Raw genomic sequence first — 27,634 nt, 5'->3', positions numbered from 1 at the left:
TTTGCCACCCTCTGACTGAAGAAATTCCTCCTCATCTCTGCTCTAAAGAGATGCCTTTCTGTTCTGTGCCTTCTGGTCCTAGACTCTTCCATTAATGGAGACATCTTCTCTATCTCCACTCTAGGCCTTTCAATATCTGGTGGGTCTCAGTGATTTCACTCCCCCCCCCCCCCCACCCCTGGTTCTTCTAAGTTCCAGTGAGGACAGGTCTAGAGCCATCAAAAGCTCCACATATGTTAACATTTTCATTCTCATAAACCTCCTCTGTACCCTGTCCAACGTCAGCACATCCTTTCTTAGATATGAGGGCCAAACCTGTCACAATACCCCAAAAGTGGTTGACTAGTGCCTTCAAAAGCCTCAACATTACATCCTCGCTTTTATATTCTATTCCTCTCGAAATGAATGCTAACATTGCATTTGCCTTCCTTACCACTGACTCAACCTGCAAGTTAACCTTTAGGGAATTCCAAGTGGACACCCAAGTCACTTTGCACCTTCAATTTCTGAAGCACTCCCGCTTAGAAAGTAGTCTGCGCCTTTATTTCCTCTACCAAAGTGCATGATCGTACACTTCCCGACACTATATTCCATTTGCCACTTTGTCCATTTTCAGGATCTGTCCAAGTCCTTCTGCAGACTCCCTGCTTCCTCATCACTACCTGCTCCTCCCCTCTTTTTGTATCATCTGCAAACTTGGCCACAAAGCCTAGATCTATCATCTAGATCGTTCACATATGATGTAAATAGTCGTAGACTCAACACTGACCCCTGCGGAACACCACTAGTTACCAGCAGCCAACAAGAAAAGACCCACTTTATTCTCATTCTTTGCCTTCTGCCAATCAGCTCATTGTTTGTCCATACTTGTACTTTTCCTGTTATGCTATCAGCTCTTGGCTATTTTAGCAACTTCACATGTGGCACCTTGTCAAAGACCTAATGAAAATTCAACTGAACAGCATCAACTGACTGTCCTTTGTCTAATCTGCCTGTTATTTCCTCAGAGAATTCCAATAATTGTTACTTCTAATAATTGTTTCTTCTCAACCAGGTGAAATATAAGGAAGACTTGCAATGGTTGAAAGGAATTGGGTGTTATGCATGGGACACTCCTGATCTGGTGCTGGCAGAGAAGAACAAGGTGCTCTACAGCCAGGTAAGGCACTCACGATGGTTGGGTATCCTAATATATTTATATGAACAAATCTTGGTTATTTATTTCATTGAGATACAGCATGAAATAGGCCCTTCCGCTCCTTTGAGCTGCACTGCCCTGCAACCCTCAACTTAACTGTTCCCTTTGCTAGCCTGCAGGTCACCTTTGGACATGTGGCTTCTTCTGGGCAGTGTCTTTACAAGACAGGTGACCCCAGCCATTATCAGTACTCTTCAGAGATTGTCTGCCTGGCCTCAGTGGTCACATAACCAGAACTTGTGTTATGCACCAGTTACTCATATGACCATCCACCACTGCTCCCGTGGCTACACGTGACCCTGATCACAGGCGAGGGGGGAGGTTGGGTGGGGTTTGATGCACCATCAATAACTCACTCTGAGACGTAAGGAGCGAGATATCGGCTTTTATTGACTGGAAGAATGAACAACACTACATCCTGAAGAATGAGGCCGGGCTCAGGCCTCAATTGCCTTTATACAGGGGTCTGTGGGAGGAGCCACAGGAGCAGTCAGCAGGGGTCTGTTGGAGGAGCCACAGGAGCAGTCCAGACAGGTATATGTAGTTCACCACAGGGTTCTAAGTAGGTGCTACACCTTTCCCAAAGGTGACCTGCAGGCTAGCGGAGGGAAGGAGTTCCTTACACCTCCTTTGGTTGAGACGTATCTCCTCCCCACCATCTGTGCTTGTTGTTTAAGTAATGGAAAATACCTATTATCCTTGAAAGGAACATATAGCTTTTACTAATTCCATATGTAAAATGCATACTGAATTACAATTTGTTTGCCAAGTATAAAGTAAATATCTTGATCTTTCATTCTGTTACAATCTTTATTTTACTATGCCAGTTACAAATTTATAATATACTTTCTTGCAGAACAAGTACCAGGAATCTGTCGCAAAACTCAGAAACAACTTCAAATACACTGCAGATACTCCACACATCAGACATGCGAAGGAGGCAACGGCCATTTTAGATGAGGTATGTGATGTTGAGGAGGGTATGCTTATGATACTTAGTGATGTTATGAGTGACCAACGTGTGACCCTAGGGCCACATGGAACCCCAATGACCGAATCTTGGGAGCCTTGATATCTCCGTTCATATTGCACTGGTGTCTCTCGCTGATATGAACTATTTGAGGGCCTAGATATTTTTTTTTTAATTTTCCTAATTCTCATGCCTCAAATAACCACTGGCAAATATCACTCAGCCTTTTGTCATCTTTGTAGTTTACATTTATACCTTAACTAATCATTTTCTTCTTTTATTTGTGACTTTTTTGAACTGCTGCACAGAGGAACCAAGAGGTTATTTTAATGTAAAATGCTGTTTTTTTAAAAAAAGAACTTTTCTCACCTCAAGAGAGAAAAATGTGTTTCCTTAAAGCAGTTCATTCAAATTTGACAAAAGACTTTTTAACTTCTAAGTAGTTTCCTTTATAAACTAGTGGGTCAAGGATCTGTCTCCATGCTGTTTGCTCCTATACATAAATATCAGTACTTTTCATACTCTTTAGCTCTATGAATCTATGAGACAGTGAACAGCTAATATTGACAATATCAGTTATACAAAATTTTAAGATTTAGCTGTAGTATTAGCTAAACTGTTGTGAAGAGTCAACAGCACAGCATTGGTGGAAATGAGATGAAGATTTAATTCTTTGAGTTCAAGTAACTAAAAGGAAGTTTTCTGTAGTCCCTTTTACCCCAGATATCAAGGCTTTGAGCTTTTGAATCAAAGTAAAATTTCCTGAGCACACAGGTATAGAATTCTCAATAATATGTGCCAGAGGCTCATAGATGAGGCTGATTGTGTTAACCTGTGTTTCCAAGTTTCATTTCATTGATTTGATATGTCTGAATTCGGAAATGGAATATAAATTGCAACTATATCTGTCTATCAGCACACAAAAATGCTGGAGGAACTCAGCAGATCAGGCAAGTGAATAAACTGTTGGTGTTTCCAGTTGAGGCCCTTCTCCAGGACAGGAAAGGAAGGGGAAGGATGCCAAAATAAAATGGTGGGGGGGGGGGGGGGGGGAGAGTGAATGAGGATAGCTGAAAGTTGATCATTGAAGCTAGGTGGGTAGGAAAGGTAAAGGGCTGGAGAAGAAGGAACCTTCTTCTACTTTCAAGAGGAAAGTAGACCATAGGAGAAAGGGAAGAAGGAGGGGCACCAGGAGGAAGTAATGGGCAGGTAAGGAGGAGAGGTAAAAGGTCAGAGTGGGGAATAGTGGAAGAGGGAAGGGAGAGGTAAAAATTACGGAAAGGATAAATAAATGTTCATGCCACCAGGTTGGAGGCTACCTAAACAGAATATGAAGTCTTGCTCCTTCACCCTGTGAGAGCTCATCGTGACAAAAGGGAAGACCGTGGACCAATATGTCAAGACAGGAATAAGGAAAGGAATTAAAATGGTTGGAAATAGGAAGTGGGATTAAAAGGGGGGGCTGCTGGGAAATTCTGCTTTTGGCAGATGGAGCAGAGATACTCGATGAAGCGGTTCTCACTAATATTAGTCTGTGAGAGTCTTTTTACTGACAGAGTTCTAGGTACTTATTTAATGTAATATCATCATTTGATTGCATGTGCATCTTTTTTACAGAAAACATACAAATCTGAGGCCAAGCTCAAACTGAGACGAGGATGTAATGAATTTATGCGTCCCGAGATGCTGACTGCCATGTACAATACAGTGTTGGGAAGCCAGGTAAAACTACCTATTGTTTCTATAAAATTCTTCTTGCTTCTGTTCATTCCTTAATTATAAAACCCTATAGAACAGAAGTACTACTATTCCAATTCTTTAATGCTGGGAAAGGGAGGTCAAATAGTAATCATTAACAATTAGCAACCTCAACTTTCTGTGCTCAGTTTTAGATAGAATGCATGTTCAAATAGAATATTGTCACAAAAATACATTTACAGGTATTAAGAATTTGCTTTGGTGTATTGGTCAGGGTACTACATGCAACAAAAAAACAAAATTCAACTATTATAAATAATAAAGAGTTATATAAAAATAAAGTTAGGAGGACAAAGGCAAGATATGGAATAGAATGTGCATAGATACATAAATACCTGGATGTATTTACAATGTAAACAGTGGTTTGAAGTGTCTATAGTGTAATGCAGTGACTGAGGTAACTATAGAGGGGATGGGGGTAGTAGCTAACTACAACAGTTGATCAGATTAAACTGCCTGGGGGAAGAAGCTTTTAAGATAGCATGCAGTTTTTTTGTTTTAATAGCCTGATAGCGCTTTCCAGAAGAGCTTTTGGAATTTCTTTCACAATGCCAAGGAATAAGCAGTGCAAGCTGGGCTACAAGTATTGCTAGTTCATAATTCACAGCGTATCACTTCTTTTCCATAACCTGCTAGCTTCTTTGCTCTTGATTAAATATGTGCATTGGACTTGTGTCTGCTGTTCCACATTAACCCTGTGCTTTCCTTGTGTACAGTGGAACTACAAGAAGAACTACGAAAAGACAAAAGACAAATTTACATCCATTCTGGACACTCCCAGCAACATCCGAACTAAAAAAGTGACCGATTTTATCAGTGATGTGAGTTGTTTACTTTTCATGCAGTTAATACAGTTGTTGCAACTCATAACCTTGCCATTATATCACCATTTCATAGGTATATTATTTCTATCTGGTTTACCAATATTAATTTATCTTCAGATTTGCCAATTTTGCATGGTATTTTAAAATTTAGTTATTCTAATTTCTGCAAATTAATTAGTATGACAAACACCTTGGAGATATTTGTTTGTTCATTATGTTTCATGTGGTATGATGTAGTTGATCATGGTTTTCCCATGACCATGATTGTTCTTGACAAATTTTTTTGCAGAAGTAGTTTGCTACTTTCTTCTTATGGGCAACGTCTTTACAAGGCAGGTGACCCCAGCCATTATCAATACTCTTCAGTGATTGTCTGCCTGGCGTTGGTGGTCGAATAACCAGGACTTGTGATATGCACCAGCTGCTCATCCACCACCTACTCCCACGGCTTCATGTGACCCTGAATAGAGGGTGGGGAGGTTGGCTAAGCAGGTGCTACACCTTGCTCAAGGGTGACCTATGGACTAGTGGAGGTTAGGAGAGCCTTACACCTCCTTTGGTAGAGACGTATTTCTACCCCACCACCTATTGAATATATAGCATCATAATTGAATGAATGGATTATTTTATACATGGGAAAATATTCATATTTCCCTGAATTTCTAAGATGTGGAGCCAAGGAAGAGTGTAGGGTCTTCTGTAATTCAGGTAAAGAATTTGCATCCTTATCACAATTTTATTTTAAAACTTACCATTTCTTTTTGCATTTATAGATAAAGTATAAACTGGAACACAACCAGAATAGATCCAAGGGATATACTTCTATCCATGATACGCCAATGCTGCTACACATGCAGAAGGTGAAGGACAGAATCAGTGCTGTAAGTATCTGCACACTTCATCACTGGAGCCATTTATTTTATATGTCAGTGAATTAAGTGATTCTCTGTGAGTTCCAGACTTCCTGCTGGTTGATTTATGCAGCTCTGACATTTGCTCCCTTCAAACAACATTTCCCTTTTAATGTCCAAATGACTTCTGAGAAATTACTGGTTTGCCTATTAACTGTGCATTAAACTCATTGAGGAAAGTTACTTAACGTATTAATGTTCATTGCTCATGTCAATGGCACTCTTTACAATGGCAAATTGCAAATCTTCCCTATAGGGGCAGTAAGTAATGTTACCTAGAGTGGGACTCAGGAGTCCTTAGTACTTAACTGTTGACATACAAGATAACAACCACGCAACTAGGGGCCATGGGTCAGACGGACCTTCATCAGTAAGATATAAGGATGGTAGAAATTAAGTAGATTAATTGATGTCAAATTACATACTTGAAAAGGAATCAAGAGAAATAAAAGAAAATTGTATTAAGATAGAAAGATTAATTGATGTCATATTACATACTTAAATGTAATCAAGAGAAATAAAGAAAATTCATATTAAAATAAATTAATAAATATTAATAAAATTAATATTTTGTTTATCTAATCTAGGAATAGCAAATGATTCCTTGCAAAAATATAGACTCAGCAATTTATCAGTAGGTGTGTTTAGTGGCCTGTCATTAAAAATAATCACAAAGTTAAAACTAAACTACACCATTAATTTTTGTTGTCAACTTATTGTGATGGGTTTTAATGGGCAATTAACGTACAAATCTAGCAATTACTCAACAGTAACAAGGAGATTTTTTGTCAGAGACTTTTTGTATGAAGCAGAATTAGAGCCACATCAGTAATCAGCGGGAGCTTGCTATCCGTGGCTACTGATTGCAGACTCTGACTCTTTTATCCATGACATTGTATCTATTGTTAGCACACTGTTATATTTCCAGGAGTATTTACTCAAAAATATTCTACAGTATGTAGTGGTCCAAACTCAGAATTATCTTAGGTCGGCTCATTACAATATTCCTCGTAGTAAATTAGACTGAGTTTTATTTTAGTGGGTCATGCTGAATAGGGAAACCAGCAAGAGGTTAAATTCAGCTTCTCTAGTTGAGAAGTAGTAACCAAATAATGTTATGTGGAATTAATACAGTGGAAAGTGTACATTTTTCCATTCATTTATTGATTTTTATTGGCTATCCCAACTTTCTGTTGAAATGTTCAGCATAAGCTCCTTCCTACACCTTCATACCCCTTAGCAATGCCTTTTTCTTTTATCAATATTTTCACCACTTCTCCTTGAATTATTTATCCTTATGGTTTGAACCTTATGGTTTTAATTTTTCATTCAGTTCTGGGAAAACGTTGCAGCTTGTGTTAGTTTTTGGCAGATCTATGAAATGATGCATCAACTTTTTTTAAAAAATATCTGAATCAGAATTGTTAGTGGTAACAACTGCAATCAGCTTTAGGTTTGGCCTGAATACATCATCCATCCTCAGCCCACAAACATCTTTCCTTTTGCACTTTTTCTGTCTGAACTTTAGCTCTTCCATACTGTTCACCTCAGTCACACAATTCACCACAAGCAACTGACACTGGCCAGACTGCTACACTCAGTGGCCATTTTATTAGGTTCATGGTCTTCTGCTGTTGTAGCCCATCCACTTCAAGGTTTGATGTGTTGTGTGTTTGAAGATGCTCTTCTGCACTCCACTGATGTAATGCATGGTTATTTGAGTTACTGTTGCCTTCTTGCCAGCTAGAGCCGGTCTGGCCATTCTCCTCTGACCTCTCTCATGTACAAGGCATTTATTTCCCCTATAGAACTGCCACTCACTGAACTTTCTTTTTTGCTTTTTGCATCATTCTCTGTAAACTTTAGAGACAGTTATGGGCAAAATCCCCAGGAGCTCAGCAATTTCTGAAATACTCAAACCACCCTGTCTGGCACAAACAGTCAAAATCACTTAGATCGCATTTCTTCCCCATTCCGATGCTTGGTCTGAACAACAACTGAACCTCTTGACCACATCTGCATGCTTTTATGCATTGAGGTGCTGCCACGTGTTTGGCTGCTTAGATATTTGCATTGACACGCAGGTATACAGGTGTATCTAATAAAGTGTATTTTAGCCACCAGGTGTATTTCGTCATTAACAAAGTAAAACCTTCCAGGTAGCCCTTCAAGGTTATTTTCTCAGCAATTAAAATTAAAAGATTGAAAGCTACTTGAATTGACTAAACCAAATTTCGACTTTGGTAAGGTTGAACTTCGAATGTAGATGCCAGTAGCAACATGTTCCAGTGCTTGCTTGCCTGCCAGTTATTCGTTTAGTGTGAACTCCTGGCAGACCAAATGGTTCTATAAAAGATAACATTAGAATTCCTCTGGCTAACAGAATTTTTACTTGTTCTTCATTGGCAGCTGAAATACAAAGAACTATACGAAAAGAGCAAATCTCAAATCAACATTGATGCTGATGCCGTTCAAATTAAGTCCGCCAAGAATGCGTACAAGAACACAACTAATGTAGGTGTTATCAATATTTGAACTTAAGAAATGACCATATTGCATTTTCTACAGTGAGGAATCCAAGAGTACTTTATTGCTAGGGGAACAGTTTTGAAATTAAGTTAGTGAAGAGTCGCAGGTGAAACAGAGGTTGAATGTTAGTACTGCTGCCTCAGGATTCCATGAGTCTGGGTTTGATCGTCAAATACTGCACTTGTGGGGTTTATATGTACTTCCATGAGAGTAGATTCCTGCCAAACGCTGCTGTTCTCCTGCTTCCCAAAGATGTATGGGTAAGTTAATTAGTTATGAAGGATTACCATTAGTGCAAGTGAGTGGCCATACAGAATCAAAACAGAATCTGATGGGAAAGTATGAAAAAGAGTAAGTTGCGCAGGTGCAAGAAAATCAGAGTGGTAATGGGATTAATGTAGTTTCTGTTCCGGGTGCCAATGAATCCATTGGGCTGATTGGCTTCTTTCTTTGTCACTGGATATGTAAGACACAAAATCAATGTTTATATCCTTGAATAAAACCACAAATGCCTTTCCAACAGCAGAGTCTGCAAGTATGCTCCTGTTTCCTGAATACAGTTTGCTTTTGGAGGACAAAATTATTGGATTTTTGGTCCACTTAAAAAAGCTGTGCATTTCAGCAAGTAAGAAATACAAACATTGTATTCCTGGGACGAAAAACCTCATTAAACTTGATATACTCAGGTAATATTTAAGCAAAGAGCTGAAAGGAATCCATGTAATGGAGTATGGAGTTCAGAGTTCAAAAGTTCAGAGTCAGATTTGTTATCAGAGTACATACATGTCGCCACATATAACCCTGAGATTCTGTTTCTGCTGGCATACTTAGCAAATCTACAGAGCAGGAACTGCACACAGGATCAATGGACAACAAATTATGCAAATACAAAAATAAATAAATAAATAAATAGCAATAAAGAATTAGTATGAAATAACATGAAATGAAACAGGATGAAATAATAAGATAAAGTGTTCTTAAAGTGAGACCATAGGTTGTGGGAACACCAGAAGTAGAGAGAGTGGAGTTATCCCCTTTTGTTCAAGAGCCTGATGGTTGAGGGGTGGTAATTATTCTTGAATCGGATGGTGCAAGTCCTGAGGTACCTGTACCTTCTACCTGATGGCAGCAGTGAGCTTAGTCAGTTCCAAAGTGCCAGATCCTGACAGTTCCTTGACTGGTAGGTTAGTTTTAAATTGCTTAATATTCTTGTTACATTCTAAATGCTGCAAAGACTTTTAGAAAACCTCGTGTCTAAATCTCAATTTGGCTCTTCTTCATAAAATCTACAAACCAAACCAATATTTCAGGTATTATTAGGTTATATTGTTGTGTTATTACAATGCCTCACACAGAGAGACACTAGAAAGCGCTGAAGAAACTCAGCATGTCAGGCAGCATCTGTGGAAAGGAATAAGCAGATGATGTTTTGAGCCGAGACCCCTTCATCAAGACTGATGACAATAGGTCCTGATGAAGGATTTTGGCCTAAAACATTGACTGTTTATTCACTTCTATAGATGCTGCCTGACCTGCTGATTTCTTCCAGCATTTTGTGTGTATTACTCTGGATTTCCAGCATCTTCAGAATCCCTTATGTTTAGACACTACAAGTTCAGAATGTGACTTTGGCAATAATAAGATTATTGACACTTTTACACAAGACAATAGGAGCAAGAGTCGACCGCCTGAGCCCTCAAGACAGCCCTAATGTTTGATATGATTATTTTCCTCAGGCTTTAACATCTTCTCTCTGGGTGTTCATATAGTTCTCAATTCCCCAATCTTTCTCTCTTATGATCTAGCCTTCACAACCCGATTGTTTGAAGATAGGTTCTGTCGGCACTCACTAGGAGTAATATTCACATTGCTTGAAGCTGTAAGCTGAACGGTAGCAGACTAGTCAAACATTAAATAACATATTTTTTAAAAATTTGCTCAAGGTGTGGAAACGTCAGAGGCAGAGTGTGCCTTGTCCTGTTTCTCCCTATGGCCTTACCATTCATGATGTATGTCCTGCCCTTACTGGTATTCCCAAATACATTATTTATTCAGAATAAAATCCATGTACAGCATATTCATCATCGTCATTATGTGTCATGTCGTATGACGTGGGTGATCATGGTCTATCCATGACCACGATTGTTCTTGGCAATGTTTTCTACAGAAGCGGTTCGACATTGCCTTCTTCTAGACAGTGTCTTTACAAGACGGATGACACCAGTCATTATCAATACTCTTCGGAGATTGTCTGTCTGGCGTCAGTTGTCACATAACCAGGACTTGGGATATGTACCAGCTGCTCATACGACCATCCACCACCTGCTCCCGTGGCTTCACGTGACCCTGATCAGGGGTGCTAAGCAGGTGCTACACCTTGTCCAAGGGTGACCTGCAGGCTCGTGGAGGCACCTTACACCTCCTTTGGTAGAGACATCTCTCCACATCCCCCCCCAACCAAGATACAGTATATTACTCTTCCTAATTTACCAATTAACCCATATTATTCACTAAGACTACAATAATACCAATTTATATGTCATCAGAAAACTTATTAATTGTACCTCCTATATTCAGATCTAAATTGTTCATATATAGGACAAACATTAAATGTCCCAGTGCTAGTTTATGTGGTACACCATGGTCACCAGCTCCCAATCTAAAAACAACCTTCCACCATCATTTTCTGTCATTTATTACCAAATGAATTATGGCTTAATGGTAGTGTAGCAGTTCGTGTAACTGTAAAATCAGGATTCAATTCCGGCTGCTCTCTGTAAGAAGTTTGTATGTTCTCTCTGTGACCACGTGGATTTCTTCCGATGGATGTACTGGTTTCCTCCCACATTCCAAACCAGATGTACAGGTAGGTGTGGTCATACGATATTGTCGCTGGAAGTACTTGCAGGCTACCCTCAGCACATACTCAGACCGTGTCGGACATTGACACAAATTACGCATTTCGCTATACATTTCAATGCTTCATATCACATGTGGCAAATAAAACTAATCTTTAATCTTAATTGTTAATCATCTTCCCAAATTGCCTCCATCTCATGAGCCTTATCTAACCTTATTGGAGCAGCCTTCCATGTGGGACCTTGTCAGTGGCTTTACTGAATTTCATGTAGACTTTAGAAACAGTTAGAAATATACCATATATATTTAAAATAATGCATTCATTTAAAACCACTTTCACATTGTATAAATTCAGAAGTATCACTGGTCCAGTGGTGGATGAGAGTCAAATGCACTGTCGATTAACCAGTGCAGAGAAAGTCACTAGTGTTATGGAAGGAGAGTTAAGCAAGAAGGTAATGCATCAGAAGAGGTGTTAGGGAGAGGATTAGTTAGTAGTGTCGGGGGTGAAGAGCATTGATCACTAGTGAAAAGTTGGAGTCACTGCCGGAGCTGGTATTGAATTGGGTGGGCTGTAGGAGATATGAAAACTACCTGGAGCTGAGTAGCATTATACATGATAGCATGTACTTGATTTTGCAGCTTGATTATAAGAAGAAATACGAGGCCACCAAGGCGAAATGGATATGGACTGTGGACAGACCTGACTTCATGCAGGCATGCAAGGCTTCACAGCAGCAGAGTGAGGTATGTGGAAGATTCAACAATGCCTCTTTTAAGAAAAATATATATTTCCGTACTGGTGAGTTCGTCTCCTGATTTGGTTGAAAAATCTGGTTACCGAAAAAGATAGGACTCATTATCACCGGACAACAATTTTTTTTGAAAGTGCTGCTTCCTCAGAAATGCTTTGTTGATGACAGACCACTTGAAACTTAATGCAAATATAATTTCAGGCCACTTGTATCATGTAGGAATTTGGAGAATCGAGAAATTAACTTGTATTGAACATAATGCATTTAATTGCATAATGGCATGAATTATGAATTGAAATAACAAATGGAGGCAATTTCAAAAACTGGTGTGTGATAGGGAAATTTCATGGTGATTCCATGATCAGCAGCCCAAAATCCATAAGATACACCCAAAAATCATTGTTGTCCAGTGGAATTCTAAAAATTCTTCATGCAATGATTTTATATATCTCCATGATATATAAATAACAAAATGCGGCTGCAGGTGAATTTTTCATAAGAACCTCAAAATAAAAACAACAATTCACAATACCAACAATTTATGTTAAACATTCAAAAGTGTCTGATGTAAGATAGCCTATTTAGAATAAAGCTGTCGCAAATAATTTGTATCGAGCTTTTCTGAGGCTTCAAGATGTGACACCATATGCCTTAGGTGAAATGTTAAATCACTCAGTGGCACAATCATCTCTTAAACGATACTGGTGTGTGCATGGACCTGCTAGTTCAATCTGTTTGTTGTTTGTGATAGGTGGACTACAAATTGGACAAAGAATTCCTGAAGGGCTGCAAGATCTCCGTGCCCATTCTGGGAGACAAGAACATGGCATTAGCCGTACAAAATACAGATCTGGCCAGTGGCGTAAGTGCTGATTTGTGTAAATTAGAGCGTGGATCTCTCATGGTTGGAAAACATTCACAATTCAGGCTTCAAGCTTTTCATTCTCTTCACGTGAACTATGTTCAGAAGTCCCAATTCTGAGCTTGAATCCATTGCACAATACCACAATAATTTAAGATTACTGTTATTGATTCCCAGCAAGCTCTTTGCTACATTGTCTCCTCCTGGTTGGGAGTGAGGCAAACAGTCCATGAGCAGGCTGCGTGGGATGCTACCTGACGTTGCTGACCATTTTCTGGCACCCTTCTGTATATATGTCCTTGATGGTGGTGCTAGTGATTCTTTAGCCACTTTTCACTACCTGTTGTAGAACCGCCACTGTGCAGTTTCTGTACCAAGCAGTGATACAGCTTGTCAGGATGCTCTCTATTGCACATCTGTAGAATGACGTGAGAATGGATGTACGTAGTCCTGCTCTCTTCAGCCTCCTCGGAAAGCAGAGATGTAGGTGAGCTTTCCTGATGGTGCGGGATGTGTTCTGGAACCAGGAAGGTTGTGTGAGATATGGACTCCCAGGAGTTTGAAATTGCTCTTAATTTCCCCTGCTGTGCCACCGATGTAAAGGTGAATGTGAATAGTGCAAGCTCTCCTGAAGACAATAATCATCTCCTATGTGTTGCTGATATTGAGGAAGAGGTTATATGCCTGACACCACGCCTCAAGCGCTTCCAGCTCCTCCATTTTGGTGATAAGCCCCACAAATATTGTTCATTGGCGAACTTGACAATGCGAAGACTCAGGTGTTTGGCCGTGCAGTCGTGTGTGAGCAGAGTGTACAGCAGTGGGCTCAGCACACAGCCCTGGGGGGCACCCATGTTGAGGATGATGGAGAGGGAGGAGCGGTTGTCTGAGGTCTGTTGGTTAGGAAGTCCAGCACCCAGTTACACAGTGGTGTACTTAGACTGAGGAGCAGGAGTTTGTTCAACAAGGTTCATGGAACAATAGTGTTGAATGTCAAAATGAAATCCATAAACAGCATTCTGATATAAGTATCCTTATAAGGGCCAGGTGTATGACAGATGTTAAGTTGTCCTCCAGATTTTAAATTCCTTAGCAATCATAGTGAAATTTCCTTTAGTTCAATTAGTTCAGGTGTATGGATAATTATCCCTGTCATACTAATATATAATGAGTACAAGTACACCCCTTTCTATAATATATGTATTTTGAAATAAAACTGCTTTCAAAACCTACACACATAGTCTTCAGTTCGCTGTTTTTCATGCTACACACAGTACTAACCACAGCAACACTTGCTCAAGTGTGCAAGTTTTAGAAGAAGCCATTTGCTCCACATTTTGCAAGCAGAGCAAGATCTTGCATGCAGTTCCACTGAGAAGGGTCATTATTTCAAGAGTAAAAGAAGGTAAACCAATGGTTTTAAGAACTCCAATTGTCAATGTAGGAGCCACATATCTATTTTCTGTTTGTATTGTATTTTGTGTTGCACGTTTTATTTGTTGATTGGGATACAGAGCAGTGTAGGCCCTTCTGGCCCTTCAAACTGCGCTGTCCAGCAAACCCCGGATTTAATTATAGCACACTCACAGAACATTTCAGAGTGACCAATTAGCCTACCAACTGATATGTCTTTGGACTGTGGCAGGGAACCAGAGCACCCAGAGGAAACCCACATGTTCACGGGGAGAACGTACAAACTCCTTACAAGCAGTGGTGGGAATTGAACCCATGTTGCCTGTACTTCAAAGCGTTGTGCTAGCCACTACACTATTGTGCCGTCCCAGAAAATAGATACCTGATAGATAGATACAGGAATTCTTAAAACCATTGGGTTATGGTAATTTGTCACCTGGGTGGGGGTGTGATAGAAGCAAGTCACGCTTTGTCCTCGGTTAGTTTAGTTTAGTTAGAGAGGGGATGGGCCAGGGAGTGAATACTTTTGATGATCAGTTATTTCATTTATTTCACTTTTTCCACTAATTCTGCTAGTTTCCCTAATCTCGCCAGTTGAGATCGCTCACCTTTGCTGGTTTCATGATAAAGGATCGAACATACTTCTCTTGACTTGGAACTCGGTTATTTCTGGAAGTGTGTCACACAGTGTTAATTCCCTTGCTCAGTCTCTCAGCAGTTTTGGTTTGTTCATCAAGTATCCACTACAGTCAAAATAAAAAGAGTCCATGATTTAATTAATGGTGCAGAGCAGGGGAAACATTCATGAGCTCCTACACTGTTAGCACCAAATTTGGCAGAGGAAAGGAAGATTTGAGGGTTCCATGGGAAAAGCCGGAGAAAGTGTCAATTCACCTTTGTGCAGGGGTCTGAGGGGGTTCGTTCTTTGTTACATGATGCTGTAATAGTGACCTTGATTCTAATATTTTCTTTCTTTGATGCCATTCCCAGGTGAAATACAGAGAGAAGCATGAAAAGGAAAGAGGCATCTACCAACCGGTTCCAGACACACCACAGATGCTTCATGCTAAATCTGTCTCTACCCTCATGTCTGAGGTACTGTGATTACTTACTATAATGCTTTCATAAGCCATGATGAGGCTCTGGTGTGTTTAGTTTGGTCAACAGATCTACTTTGCTCCTGTTGGTTTTGGAGACTGTACAGCTTTATAAAAGGAAGGTGATATGCATTAACATGCAACCGTTAGGCAGGTGGGGCTTATTGGCCATGACTGGCAGCTCATCTAGAAGAAGGAGAACTCTGATCTCAAATCTCCGCTGCCTTGCAGCTATAGCCCCTCATGGGGAAGGAGCTAGAGTGAGGTGCTCGAGTCCCTAAGGTAGTCCTACATTGAGTTCAATGCTGACTGGCATCTCCTGCGATGCTGCTGGTACCAAGTACATTGGTCTCTGCCATCCCTTTGGGTTCATCAGATGCGTGGAAAGGGGGAGCTTGCCACATGGGTAAGACCTTACTCTCCATATTGTACTGCCCTGGTGTGCATATCTAGAGAGCTAGGACACAGCATCCATGGTCAACCCTGACCAATGGTGACCTCAGTGATACTAAATACTTCATGTCTCCCATTCAAGCCACGAGGTTCTTTATGGGGCCAAGACGATATGCTAGTGGGTATGTGGTATCTGAAGGAATAAGCATTTCGGGACAGTTTCCTTCCCTATCTTATTTTCTTAACTCAGTCATGCCATATGTGTAAGGATTAAGTTGCAAATTTTCCTTTGTTTCCGCTGTTAGAGTGCAAATGTTTAATGACAACTATTATGTCCAAGAAACTGAAACAATTCTCCACAAATTAGGTTAAAAAAACCAAGTTTCTGAGAGTGGAAATCCACCTGTTAATAACACACCTGACCAAGGCTCTAAAGTAATCAGTGAAAACCAGAACAAATCTCCACGATAATCAATGTAAAAGATGCCTTGCAGGTTTGTCTCAAAACATTGCACACGCTTCAAATAGCATTGACATCACCAAGCTTGCATAAACATGTAAATTAGTTCCAAATATGATGGCAATATACTCGTATTTTGCTCTTACGGACTATATTTATTTTAATCCATCTATAGTGTTCATATCTTCCCATTGGTCTTGTCATCATCATTATGTGCCATGTCGTATGACGTGGGTAATCATGGGCTTCCATCTCTCCTTAATCTGCGAGGGATCATTGCCAGTGGGGAAGACCCCTTCACATTGTTGTTATTCATTTCTCTATCCATGACCATGATTATTCTTGGCAAATTTCTTGCCTTCTTCTGGACAGTGTCTTTACAAGAAGGATGAAGCCTGCCAGTATCAATACTCTTCAGAAATTGTCTATCTGGCATCTGTGATCGCATAACCAGGACTTGTGATATACTGTACACACTGCTCAGTGCTACACCTCGTCCAGGGTGACCTGCGGGCTAACAGAGGAAAGGAGCTCCTTACACCTCCTCTGGTAGAAATGTATCTCCACTCCACCACCCACTCACTGTTCTGTAACATTAAAATTCATTGAAAACATATCAACGAATCTTCAATTAAGCACTTGTTACAGTAATGTAACACAAGATACCATATTGTCACAAAGATTTATTCTCCATTCCTAAGGGGCAGAGGATGAAAATTCTTTCCTGAATGCATTCTCAGCAAATCCTTCTGCTATGGCTTATAATGGGGTGAGTGGAGGAATTCAAAGGAGAGATTTGTTGACTCTTCTGGCCATGTCCTTTGACACAGTGGAATGGAAAGTGAGTGCATTGTGCACCTTGCTAATAGAAACTGCACACTTAGTGAATAGACAGTGTTATAACCTCAGCCCCCTCCTTTGTGAGAATCGCAAGAGCCCTAGTCAAGGGGGGGTCAACTGACCCAAGAGAGAGAGAGACGTGCGGAAGACCACGTTCTCCCGAGAAGCAGAATAAAGGCGATATTGACTATTGTCTCATGAAGACCACGTGAAAAGCCCTCGGGCAAAGTGGGCTGGTTGAGAGAGAGATCGCATCACCTGCAACCTGATTGACACCTGCGATCCCGTGAAGAAGTATAAAGGAGGGTCTGAGGGGGGGACAACCCTCAGACGCACCCAGGAGACACCAAGGAAGCACGATACCGATTCCCGTGGGAGCGGGAAGGCATTTTGAAGGAAGCCACGTGCGTTAGATTCCAAATTTTGAATCTGTGGCTAGAACCAACGGAAGACTGCTTTTAACTAACAACGGGGAAGCCTGCTCCCCTGATTCCAAGGATTTGCTCTGTAAAGACAATGGGCAAGTGTTTATCTTTTCTCAACCATCTCTCTCTCTCCACAACGTGAAACCCCAGCGGTTCCCAAAAGGGAAAAGCCTGCAAACTTCTGAGTGACTCTTTATATTTCAATTGGACTCAGTATTATCCCCTAGACAACTATAGAGCTTATTTCTGATTGATTATTATTACACCGGTGTTTTAGATTGAGTTTTGACGATGTATATGATCTGAATGTTTTGTATTAACCATCGTTTGTGCCCCTTTTTGAATAAAACGTTTGAAAATAGTAGCATCCGACTCAGCTGATCCCGCTATCTTTGCTAGTAAGTTACCTGGTTACGAGGTTACGTAACAACAGAAAGTGGGAAGAGGTGGCTTGCACCCCAAACCTCGCCTTGATCACAGGAATTCTGACTGTCAAGTTTCAAAGTTCAAAGCATATTTATATTCAAAGTACATATCTGTCACTACACACAACCCGGAAACTTGCAGGCATTCACAGTAAATACAAGAAACAATAGAATAAATGGAAGACCGCACTCAACGAGACAAACAATCAATGTGCAAAAGGCAACGAACTCTGCAAATACAAAATTTAAAAATAAATAAATAAATATGCAATAAATATTGAGGCCATGAGATGAAGAGTTCCTGAAAGTGAGTCCATAGGTTTTGGGAACAGTGCAGTGATGGGTTGAGTGAAATTATCCTCTTTCGTTCAAGAGCCTGATGGCTGAGGGGCAGTAACTGTTCCTGAACCTGGTGGCATGAACCCTGAGGCTCTTGTACCTTCTTCCTGAATGCAGTAGCGAGCAGAGAACATGACCTGGGTGATGGGGGGTCCTTAATGATTCAATACTGCTTTCCTGCAACACACTCCATGTAGACGTGCTCAATGATGGGGAGGGTTTTACCCGTGATGGACTGGGTCGTATCCATTACTTCTTGTAGGTTTTTCCATTCAAAGGCATTGATGTTTCTGTCATGTGTTCAAGTGCCATTTCTATAATTTACTCTGCAGTTGGTAAACTCTGATAAAGTAGAACTTCCCTATTTTGAGGAAGTTTAGGTATTGTATTATTATTATCTGTTAAAACCGTTGAAATGATTTACTCATTTTCTTCCAATGCAAGTATGTTTGGAATGCCTTTGTTTCATTGCTTATTCATTGATTCGTCCATTTCAGAAAAAGTACAAAGAGGCTGTGAAGAAAGAACTTCCCAATGCTGCTTACATGAAGCTACCTGAGACTCGTGGAACTTCACATGTAAAAGAGGTGTCCAAGTTACTCAGTGGGGTAAGTCCTGACCAAGTGAGATGTTTAGGCTATCAGTAAGTTATAGCCATTCTATATTACCTTGGCATGTTATTCTCTGTGCCCCTCATCTAAAGGAGTGAAATTTGGGGCACACTTGACTGTTCAGTGTTCAACTATTGTGTGTACATAGTTGTTTTATTTCCTATCCTGCCCATTTCACTTTTCTTTATGGCCTTGGATGTGATACCCATAGGGAATCAATGCTTTTATTCCAAAATGATGACTTGTGATGACCTCTTCTCCCTCCAGTCTATTGCTCAATGAAGATTTCATTGTCTTCAGAGGTTATGCATCTTCAATAGGTTTTAAGGTTCCTCAGCGCAGTCTCTAGCATAGCTGTATGTTCACAGTTCCAGTTTCTTTCTTTGACTCCATATAAGACCATAAGATATAGGAGAAGAGTAGACCATTTGGCCAATCGAGTCTGCTCCATCATTTCATCATGGCTGATCCATTTCCTTCTCAGCCCCAGTTTCCTACCTTCTCCCTATATCCCTTCATGCCCTGACTAATCAAGAACCTGCCAACCTCTGCTTAAATATACCCAATGACTTGGCCTCCACAGCTCTCACTGGCAACAAATTCCATGGATTCACCACCCTCTGGCTGAAGAAGTTCCTCCTCACCTCCATTCTAAATGGACATCCCTCAATTCTGAGACTGTGCCCTCTGTCACTTTAAATACATGCCCTCTGGTATTTGACATTTTGACCCTAGGAAAAACATATCCAGCTGTTAGTCTATGCCTTTCATAATCTTATAAATTTTTAATTTGTCCATTACTATCATATACAGCCATAGAAAAGTACAGAACGGAAACAGGCCATTTGGCCCATCTAGTCCATGCCAAACCATTTAAACTGCCTAGTCCCATTAACTTGCATTGGGGCCATAGCCCTCCATACCCCTATCATCCATGTACCTATCCAAACTTCACTTGAATGTTGAAATTAAGCTTGCATGCACCATTTGCACAGACAGCTCATTCCACACTCTCTCTTGACCCTCTGAGTGAAGACGTTTTCCCTCATATTTCCCTTAAACTTCTCACCTTTCACCCCTAACCCATGACCTTCAGTTGTAGTCCTACCCAACCTCAGTGTAAAAAGCCTTGCTTACATTTATCCTATCTACGTCTCATAATTTTGTATACCCCTGTCAAATCTCCTCTCAGTCTTTTACATTATAGGGCATAAAGACCCAACATATTCAACCTTACCTTATAACTCAGGTTCTCCATATATTGAGGAAACTTTATTTTAACATACAATATGGGTTATATTCTCTCACACAGTGAGTGAACTGAGTTTCGGTGAGGGTGGCATTGTTCAGCAGCCTTCTTCCATTGTCCTTTGCATCGATTGCAGCTCACTTGAATTTACCATGTACCTCTGAACCTTGAAATGAGCACAGCCACAACCAGTGAGTTGTGGATAGTTCACCCTGCTGGAAGGTCAGCAAGCTCTGAGCAGATCATGGGGCCCCTCACCAAAATTTCAGCAAAATTTTATGTCAGTATCAGCGTGTGTCCCTTGGAACTCAGAATCATTTGATATTGAGCTTTTGATGGTGCAGAATAGGTACTGAAGTATCTACAGTAACTCCACACCTTCTATGTAAACTGGGCAGTTCACCAGGAGGCCGGTGATTGTCTCTTCCTTCTCACAGTTTGTCATGTTACTGATATTTTTAGGAGGTTGAAAGGACACCCACAAGATAGGCCTTCTTCATTGTTGTCCAAACTATGGATTACAGTGCATTGGACAGTCCTAATCATGTGACATGTTGTCAAATGTTGTGACAATTTGAAAATATCCAACTGAATCCATTCCTCTCCGCTCCAGTCAGGAATGTGACCACATTCCAGACTATTTGTGGTTGAGAGCTTTATGGTCAATGGGATTCCTGGACAGGAATAAGAAATTTGAGGTGGATGTGGTGGTTGATTTCCAACTTGCCCAGATGTCTTAGAAATGATTGACTAGGTTGGTCAGTTGCAGGATTGTCCTGTGTTTCAGCTTGGCATAACTGAAATAAAGCTGTGTGTTCTGCATGTGGGTATAATTCTCCTACATCATGGATAAGATGCAGCTTGTCTGTGTGTCAGTGTGTTACATCATCATTTTACCATGGGAAAGTCTCAACAGTGAGTGTAACAGGTGAGCTAACTGCCATTCTTTAACATTCTTGAACTTTAATGTTCTTCCATTTCACCTGGAGTTTTGAATAAACAACAGTGTTAAGGATTCAAGAATGCATCATTTAATGTTTGTATTTCTTTGTTTGATGACAGAAAATATACAAGGAGAAGTTTGAGAAAGATAAAGGCAAGTCTTCCTATTCCATAATGATGGAACCTCCTGAAGTGAGACACGCAATGAATGTGGCCAAGACTCAGAGTGATGTAAGCATTCAAATATGTTTATTTCCCCATTTTCAGTCTTCTGTAGTCTTCATCTTCCTGCTGAATGAAATCCAGTTAGAGATGAGTTGTGAATATGAGGTCCATATTAATAAACTAATAAACTTATGTTCTTGGACCGTAAGAGATAGGAGTAAAATTAGACCATTGATTCTGCTCCACCGTTCCATCATGTCTGATTTATTAACCCTCTTAAGTTCATTCTCCTGCCTTCTCTCTGTAACCTTTGATGCCCTTACTAATCAAGAACCTATAAACCTCCACTTTAAATACACCCAATGAATTCAACAGTTTCACCACCTTTGGCTAAATAATAATTGCTCCTCATCTCAGTTCTAAAGGGACATGCTTTAATTCTGAGGCTGTGTCCTCTGGTCCTTGACTCTCCCACTATTGGAAGCATTCTCTCTGAGTCGACTCTATCTCAGCCTTTCAATGTGCGATAGGTTTCATTCTTCTAAATTCCAGCGAGTAAAGACCCAGAACCATTCTGAGGGGGAAGCTATCTCATACCTATGCATTCATCCTACATGATACAATCATTCAATTAACTATTGTCACAGCCTAAGGCAGCAATTGAACCAGTATAATTTAAGTAAGGCATCTGTTGAATTAAGACATGTTAACATCTGCTGAGCTTTACTTTGCCACAAATAGATGAGAGGTTAATTCACCAGTGTTGTAGAAAAGCAGCATCTATCATCAAGGACCCCTGCCATCCAGGCCATGCCCTCTTCTCACTGCTGCCATCAGGAAAAAGGTACGGGAGCCTCAAGTCCCTCACCACCAGGTTCAGGAACAATTATTACACCTCAACCATCAGGCTCCTGAACCAGAGGGGATACTTCAATCACCCCAATAATGAACTGATTCCACAACCCATGAACTCACTTTCAAGGACTCTACACCTCATGTTCTCAATAATTATTGCTTATTTATTATAATTCTTTTTTCTTTTTGTATTTGCACAGTTTGTTGTCTTTTGCACGTTGGCTGTTTGTCTGTCTCTGTCATGTGTGGATTTTCAAGGATTCTATTGTACTTCTTTCTACTTACTGCAAATGCCCACAAGAAATCTCATAGTTTTATATGATGACATATATATTTTGATAAAAAATTTAATTTGAACTTTTTGAACTTTGGTAATCTAGGCTAATTGCACAGGCTTTCAATCAAGCAATAAGTAGAAACTGGGCAGATTTTGAACTAATATTTGACTTCATTGTAAGAAAGGTCACAAATGTCAAAACTAATATGTTCCATTAAAATTTTAGTCACCTTATCTGGTGCCTTTCAAAATGGTCCAGTGTCTGCTTTGTTATTTATTTTGCTATACAGTGCATGTGGTCCCAGCAACCCCCAACAAACTGGAAGACTATAAGACACAGGAGCAGAATTAGGCCATTTTGGCCCATCGAGTTTGATCCACCATTTGAACAAAGCTGACTTAGAATACCTCTCAATCCCATTCTCCTGCTTTCGCTTGTAACCTTTGATGGCCTTACCTATCAACCTCTGCTTTAAATATACCCAATGACTTACCCCCCACAGCTGTCTGTGGTAACAAATTCCACAGATTCGCCATCCTCTGGCTCAAGAAATTCCACCTTCACCTCTATTCTAAATGGATGTCCCTCAATCTGCCCCTCATGACTACATGGGTTTCCTTCAGGCATTCCGGTTTCCTCCTACAGTCCGAAGACGTACCAATTGGTAGATGAATTGGTCATTGTAAGTTGTCCTGTGATTAGGCTGAGTTGCTGAGTGGCATGGCTATATCTCAATAAGTAATAAACTGAAAGTATTCTGAGGCTGTGTCCTCTGGTCTTAGACTCCCCCAGCATTGGAAACATCCTGTCCACATCCACTCTACTGATGCCTTCCAACATTTAATAGGTCCCTATAATCTTCATTGTCTTATATTCTGATACCATAAACTCAAGTAGCTGATGTTTATTTTTCTCTTTAGTACATAAAGCAAACATATTGGAACAAAAGGACAAGCAATTTGTGTAGAAATGATTCAACAAGCTGCAGACTCATGTGGTGATGATGAAAAAATATTCTCCATCTTTCAGATTCAGTACAAGAAGGAGGCCAAGTCCCAGCTGGCATACAGTTCTGTGGCAGATCGACCAGATATTATTAAAGCCACTGAGGCTACCAAGTTAATAAGTGATGTAAGTACACTTCACGGTTTTGAACAAAACACCATAAAATGTTTCCCAGATACTTGTACAGTCAGTTACAGGAGTTCTATGTGTTCTGACAGATTGGATATAGAACAAAAGCACGTGAGGAGGCAAGCCGTGGTATAACCAGCCTTGGACGCCCAGATATTGAACTTGCCAAAGAGGTCTCCAAACTTACCAGCCAGGTAAGAGAGACATGTAAACAAGAAGCTGCGATATTTTCATTAACCAGACAAGCATGACAGGTCTGTGAGGATTAAGATTATCGGTAAAGTCAAAATGCAACAACCTCAGTTATATCTCATTGGATCATATCAATCCACAGCACTCTCAAGCTGTCTTTAACTGCTTTACACATTTTGGTTTTGTAATGTCTCATGTAGCATGATACAGTGAAAAACTTATTTTGCAAGCCATCCAGAAATATTATTTTAAAAATCTAAGAACTTTGAAGACGTAGAAGGGAAAAGCAATAACAGAGTACAGAATATAATTCTACTGTTGTGGGAGTCTCCATTATTGGATACTGTTGCCATTACTGGTTTCTATGACAAACCTCAAGAAGCAAAACTAAGTCGGTCAAACTAGGATAGTACAAATTGTATTATAAATCATGAAGATTAATCTATTGCAGGGGTTCCCAATCTTTGTTACACCATGGACTCCTACCATTAACAGAAGGGTCCATGGACCAAGATTGGGAACTTCTGATCTAGGATTCATTTGTACTTGAATTCTCCCTACCCTCACATCACATTAGCTATTAAACCCGTAATAGGTTTCTCACATAAACTCTTACACTGTAAGTTTCACTTCTTCCTTGCTTATTATTTGTTTGTGTAGGACATTTGCCATCAATCTGTATCTACATTTTTTTTGGGTAAGTGCCTGGATGTTGTTTAGATAATAGATGTAACCAGGAGCACAGTAATACTAAACTAGTCTTGCTGTTTATTTATTTACTTATTGACATATATCATGGTGTAGGCCCATCCTGCCCTTCAAGCCACGCTGCCTCAGCAACAACTGTCAACCCCAATTTAACCCTAACCCAATGATAGGACTATTTACAATGACCAATTAACCTACCCGGTACGTCTTTGGACTGTGGGTGGAAACTGAGGAATTCAGGAATTCTGAGGATGCTGGGAATGAACTCTGAACTCCGACACCCCAAGCTGTAATAGCATCACGCTAACTGCTACCTTACCGCAGCACCCAATTATTTGGCAGGGATAAGCAGAGTAGACTAGATTAGCTACTGGGGTCTCTGAAACAGAGAAGGCTGAGAGGCGATTTAATAGAGGCCTTTACATTTAGAAAAGGTTTCAATAGAATCAGAGTGTGTATGCAGAAGAGTAAAACTCAACTCAACAGGGGCCATTAATAGAAAATAAAGAATTCGGACAAAAACACAGAACATCGTCACCCAAAGAAAGGTTAGAATATGAAACTCGCTACTGCAGCGACTAGCTGTGGGTGAATAATGTAATCAATAAGTTAATTATACTAATTTAAAGCAAGTATTTTTTAATTGACTAAAAATGGGAGAGCAGGACAGAGGGTTAGTCTGACAGAATTAAATGGTGAACAGATGAATGCAGCCTTGAGTGGGGAATAACTATGCTTCCATTGATAAGGATGTTGTCAGAACTTGAGGATTTGGGATATTAGGAAAGGTTGAATAGGTTAGAACATTATTCCCTGGAGTGTAGGAGAATGAGGGGATATTTGATAGAGGTATAAAAAATTATGAGGGGTATAGATTGCGTAAATGTAAGCAGGATTTTCCTACTGAGATTGGGGGGAGACTAGAACAAGATGTCATGGGTTAAGGGTGAAAGGTGAAGTGTTTGAAGGGAACATGAGGGTGAACAATTTCACTCAGAGTATAGAACGAGCTGCCTGCAGAAGTAGTGAATGTGGGTTTGATATCAACACTTGAGAGAAAGGTGGATGAGTACATGGATGGGAGGGGTATGGAGGGCTATGGTCCAGGGTGCAGGTTGATGGGACGAGGCAGAATGACAGCTTGGCATGGACTAGATAGGCTGAAGGGTCTGTTTCCGGGCTATAGTGATCTATGACTCAGTGACTCTATGATTGTTTGGACTGACTATCCTTGCCATGTGTGCCAGCACCAGACTTCGAGGTGAATGGTCTTTGCACACTTCCTACTCGCGCTGGCTTGAGCATCGAGCTAGCAACCTAGCCTCCTAAAAACACAGTCAAATGCTACGGAAGTGGCAAAAAATTTCATCCACTGCACCATAAGACACAGAAAGAAACAACACAATCTTTTCCATGTGTTGACTATTCCATGTACTGGGCCAGGAAGGGATAGAAAAAATAAAATCAATTTAGACATTCAGACAAAGACACTTAGCAACCATTGGTTTGTGTAAACTAGTGTAAAGAAGTCATTAAACACCCAGTGACCACTTTATTAGGTATCTGCTGTATCTAATAAAAATAGCCACTGAGTGTATGCGTGTGGTCTTCTGTAGCTGTAGTCCATCCATTCCGAGGTTTGATGTGCTGTGCATTCAAAGATGCTCTTCTCCACACCACTGTTGTTACACGTTATTTGAGTTACTGTCACCTTCCTGTCAGCTTGAACCAGTCTAGCCATTCTCCTCTGACCTCTCTCATTTTGTGAAGGGGAACTTAGCGGGTGTACTTCCTACCTATTTTCTCCACACTCCACACTCAAGTCAAACAAACTTTAAACTGTGTCTGTCCCAAAAATCTCAATTTAGCAATTAGATGTTTCCTTTGCACCTCATAGGGACTGGATTAAAATAGTATATACTTCATTGTTTATTGATAAGTGTACTCCCTACAAATGCCTATATTACACATATTAATTCTGAACAAGGAATTATTCATCCTGGTATGTCCAATACATACACATGTAACTTCTTCCTTCCTTTTATATCCATCTCCCAGAACCCATGTTTCATACACTCAGTGGCCACTTTATTAAGTACATCTGTACACCTGCTCATTAATACAAATACCTATTCAGCCAATCATGTGGCAGCAACACAATGCATAAAGCATGCAGACATGGTCAACAGGTTCAGTTGTTCAGATCCAACATCAGAATGGGGAACAAATGTGATCTAAGTGACTTTGTCCGTGGAATGATTGTTGGCACCAGATGGGGTGGTTTGCGTATCCCAGAAACTGCTGATCTCCTGGGATTTTCATGCACAACAGTCTTAAGAGTTTACAGAGAATTATGCGAAAAACAAAAAAAAATCCAATGAGTGGCAGTTCTGGGGTGGAAACACCTTATTAATGAGAGAGGTTAGAGGAAAATGGCCAGACTGGTTCAATCTGACAGGAACACAAAAGTAACTCAAATAACTACACGTCATAATAGTGGTGTGCAAAAGAGCATGTCTGAACACACAACATGGTGAGCCTTCAAGTGTATGGGCTACAGCTGCAGAAGACCATGAACATACACTCAGTGGCTACTTTATTAGGTGTAAAAGGTACCTATTAAAGTGGCCTCTGAGTACCTTTGTGAGGGTATTTTCTTATTAATTTAATGATGCCCCACTAACCACAATGTTGCAAAAAAAGTTCCTACAACTGGTAAACAAAAGTTCCAATCACTGCATTTATGAGGAAACAATAACTGTATCTCAAAAGCATTTGAGAAAAGTCAAAATGCATTATGTTGAGTATAAAAAATGACGTTGAGCAGCATTGGTTGGTCTTCGCTTTGAAAAGTTTCATTTCAAAGTTTGGTTCTAAGTGTAACAAGCAGGAAGGAATGTACAAAGGAATAATCTCACCCTGAAGGATGTTTTGTAATAAAAACACATTTAACATGTTTTTTTCCTTGTAGTAGAAACAGTTTCTATATTGCTTCTAACTGGTTATTAGACCAGGAGTGGAATCCGTAACTAACTGCTGTGAATTTAATACTTTCTTTGTGCCAAGCTTGCAGTTATTTCTGAGCAGCCCTTAATAAATATTGACTGTCACTCTGACCATGCCCATCTTGATACACTTCATAGGTGGAATATACCAAACAGAAACTCAGAGGCCACGGAGCTGCTTCATATGACACTCCTACGATGAGGGTTGCAAAGAAAGCAAATATACTCTCAAGCGACGTAAGATAAACTTCAGTGTCAAGAGTCCCTGTACAGTCTTCCTGCAGTTTGTATTGTACTCTGACAGTTAATCTTTATTAGGTTGTACTTCTAAAACATGCTGTACAACCCAAGGATATTTGCATGTTCACAACGAAGCCGGATCAATTGAACAGTAAAGGGAAATATTTGAGATAAGAACCCAACCTTTTGGGTTCAGT

The 27,634-nt window shown here is 40.3% G+C and overlaps 1 protein-coding gene across 38 annotated transcripts in view; it reads left to right on the top strand.

The window, feature by feature from the left end:
• neb (nebulin) overlaps positions 1-27,634 on the top strand; it is a 327,374-nt gene that overhangs the window by 227,661 nt on the left and 72,079 nt on the right. For 34 of the 38 annotated variants that reach the window (XM_073026432.1, XM_073026423.1, XM_073026557.1 and 31 more), the window contains 14 exons: positions 1,055-1,159; positions 2,055-2,159; positions 3,786-3,890; positions 4,643-4,747; positions 5,524-5,631; positions 8,071-8,175; positions 11,692-11,796; positions 12,556-12,666; positions 15,070-15,174; positions 18,556-18,666; positions 20,981-21,091; positions 23,188-23,289; positions 23,382-23,486; positions 27,336-27,434. In XM_073026432.1, coding sequence (XP_072882533.1) covers positions 1,055-1,159; positions 2,055-2,159; positions 3,786-3,890; positions 4,643-4,747; positions 5,524-5,631; positions 8,071-8,175; positions 11,692-11,796; positions 12,556-12,666; positions 15,070-15,174; positions 18,556-18,666; positions 20,981-21,091; positions 23,188-23,289; positions 23,382-23,486; positions 27,336-27,434 — 1,482 coding nt within the window. The remainder of the gene's footprint in view (positions 1-1,054; positions 1,160-2,054; positions 2,160-3,785; positions 3,891-4,642; positions 4,748-5,523; positions 5,632-8,070; positions 8,176-11,691; positions 11,797-12,555; positions 12,667-15,069; positions 15,175-18,555; positions 18,667-20,980; positions 21,092-23,187; positions 23,290-23,381; positions 23,487-27,335; positions 27,435-27,634) is intronic. The other 4 variants (XM_073026670.1, XM_073026679.1, XM_073026689.1 and 1 more) reach the window with 1 other exon arrangement.

Source organism: Hemitrygon akajei, chromosome 2 (genome assembly GCF_048418815.1).
Source record: "Hemitrygon akajei chromosome 2, sHemAka1.3, whole genome shotgun sequence".
NCBI classification, from domain to species: domain Eukaryota; kingdom Metazoa; phylum Chordata; class Chondrichthyes; order Myliobatiformes; family Dasyatidae; genus Hemitrygon; species Hemitrygon akajei.
Note: the sequence above shows the minus strand (reverse complement) of the source record. Positions and strands in the feature narration are given on the sequence as shown.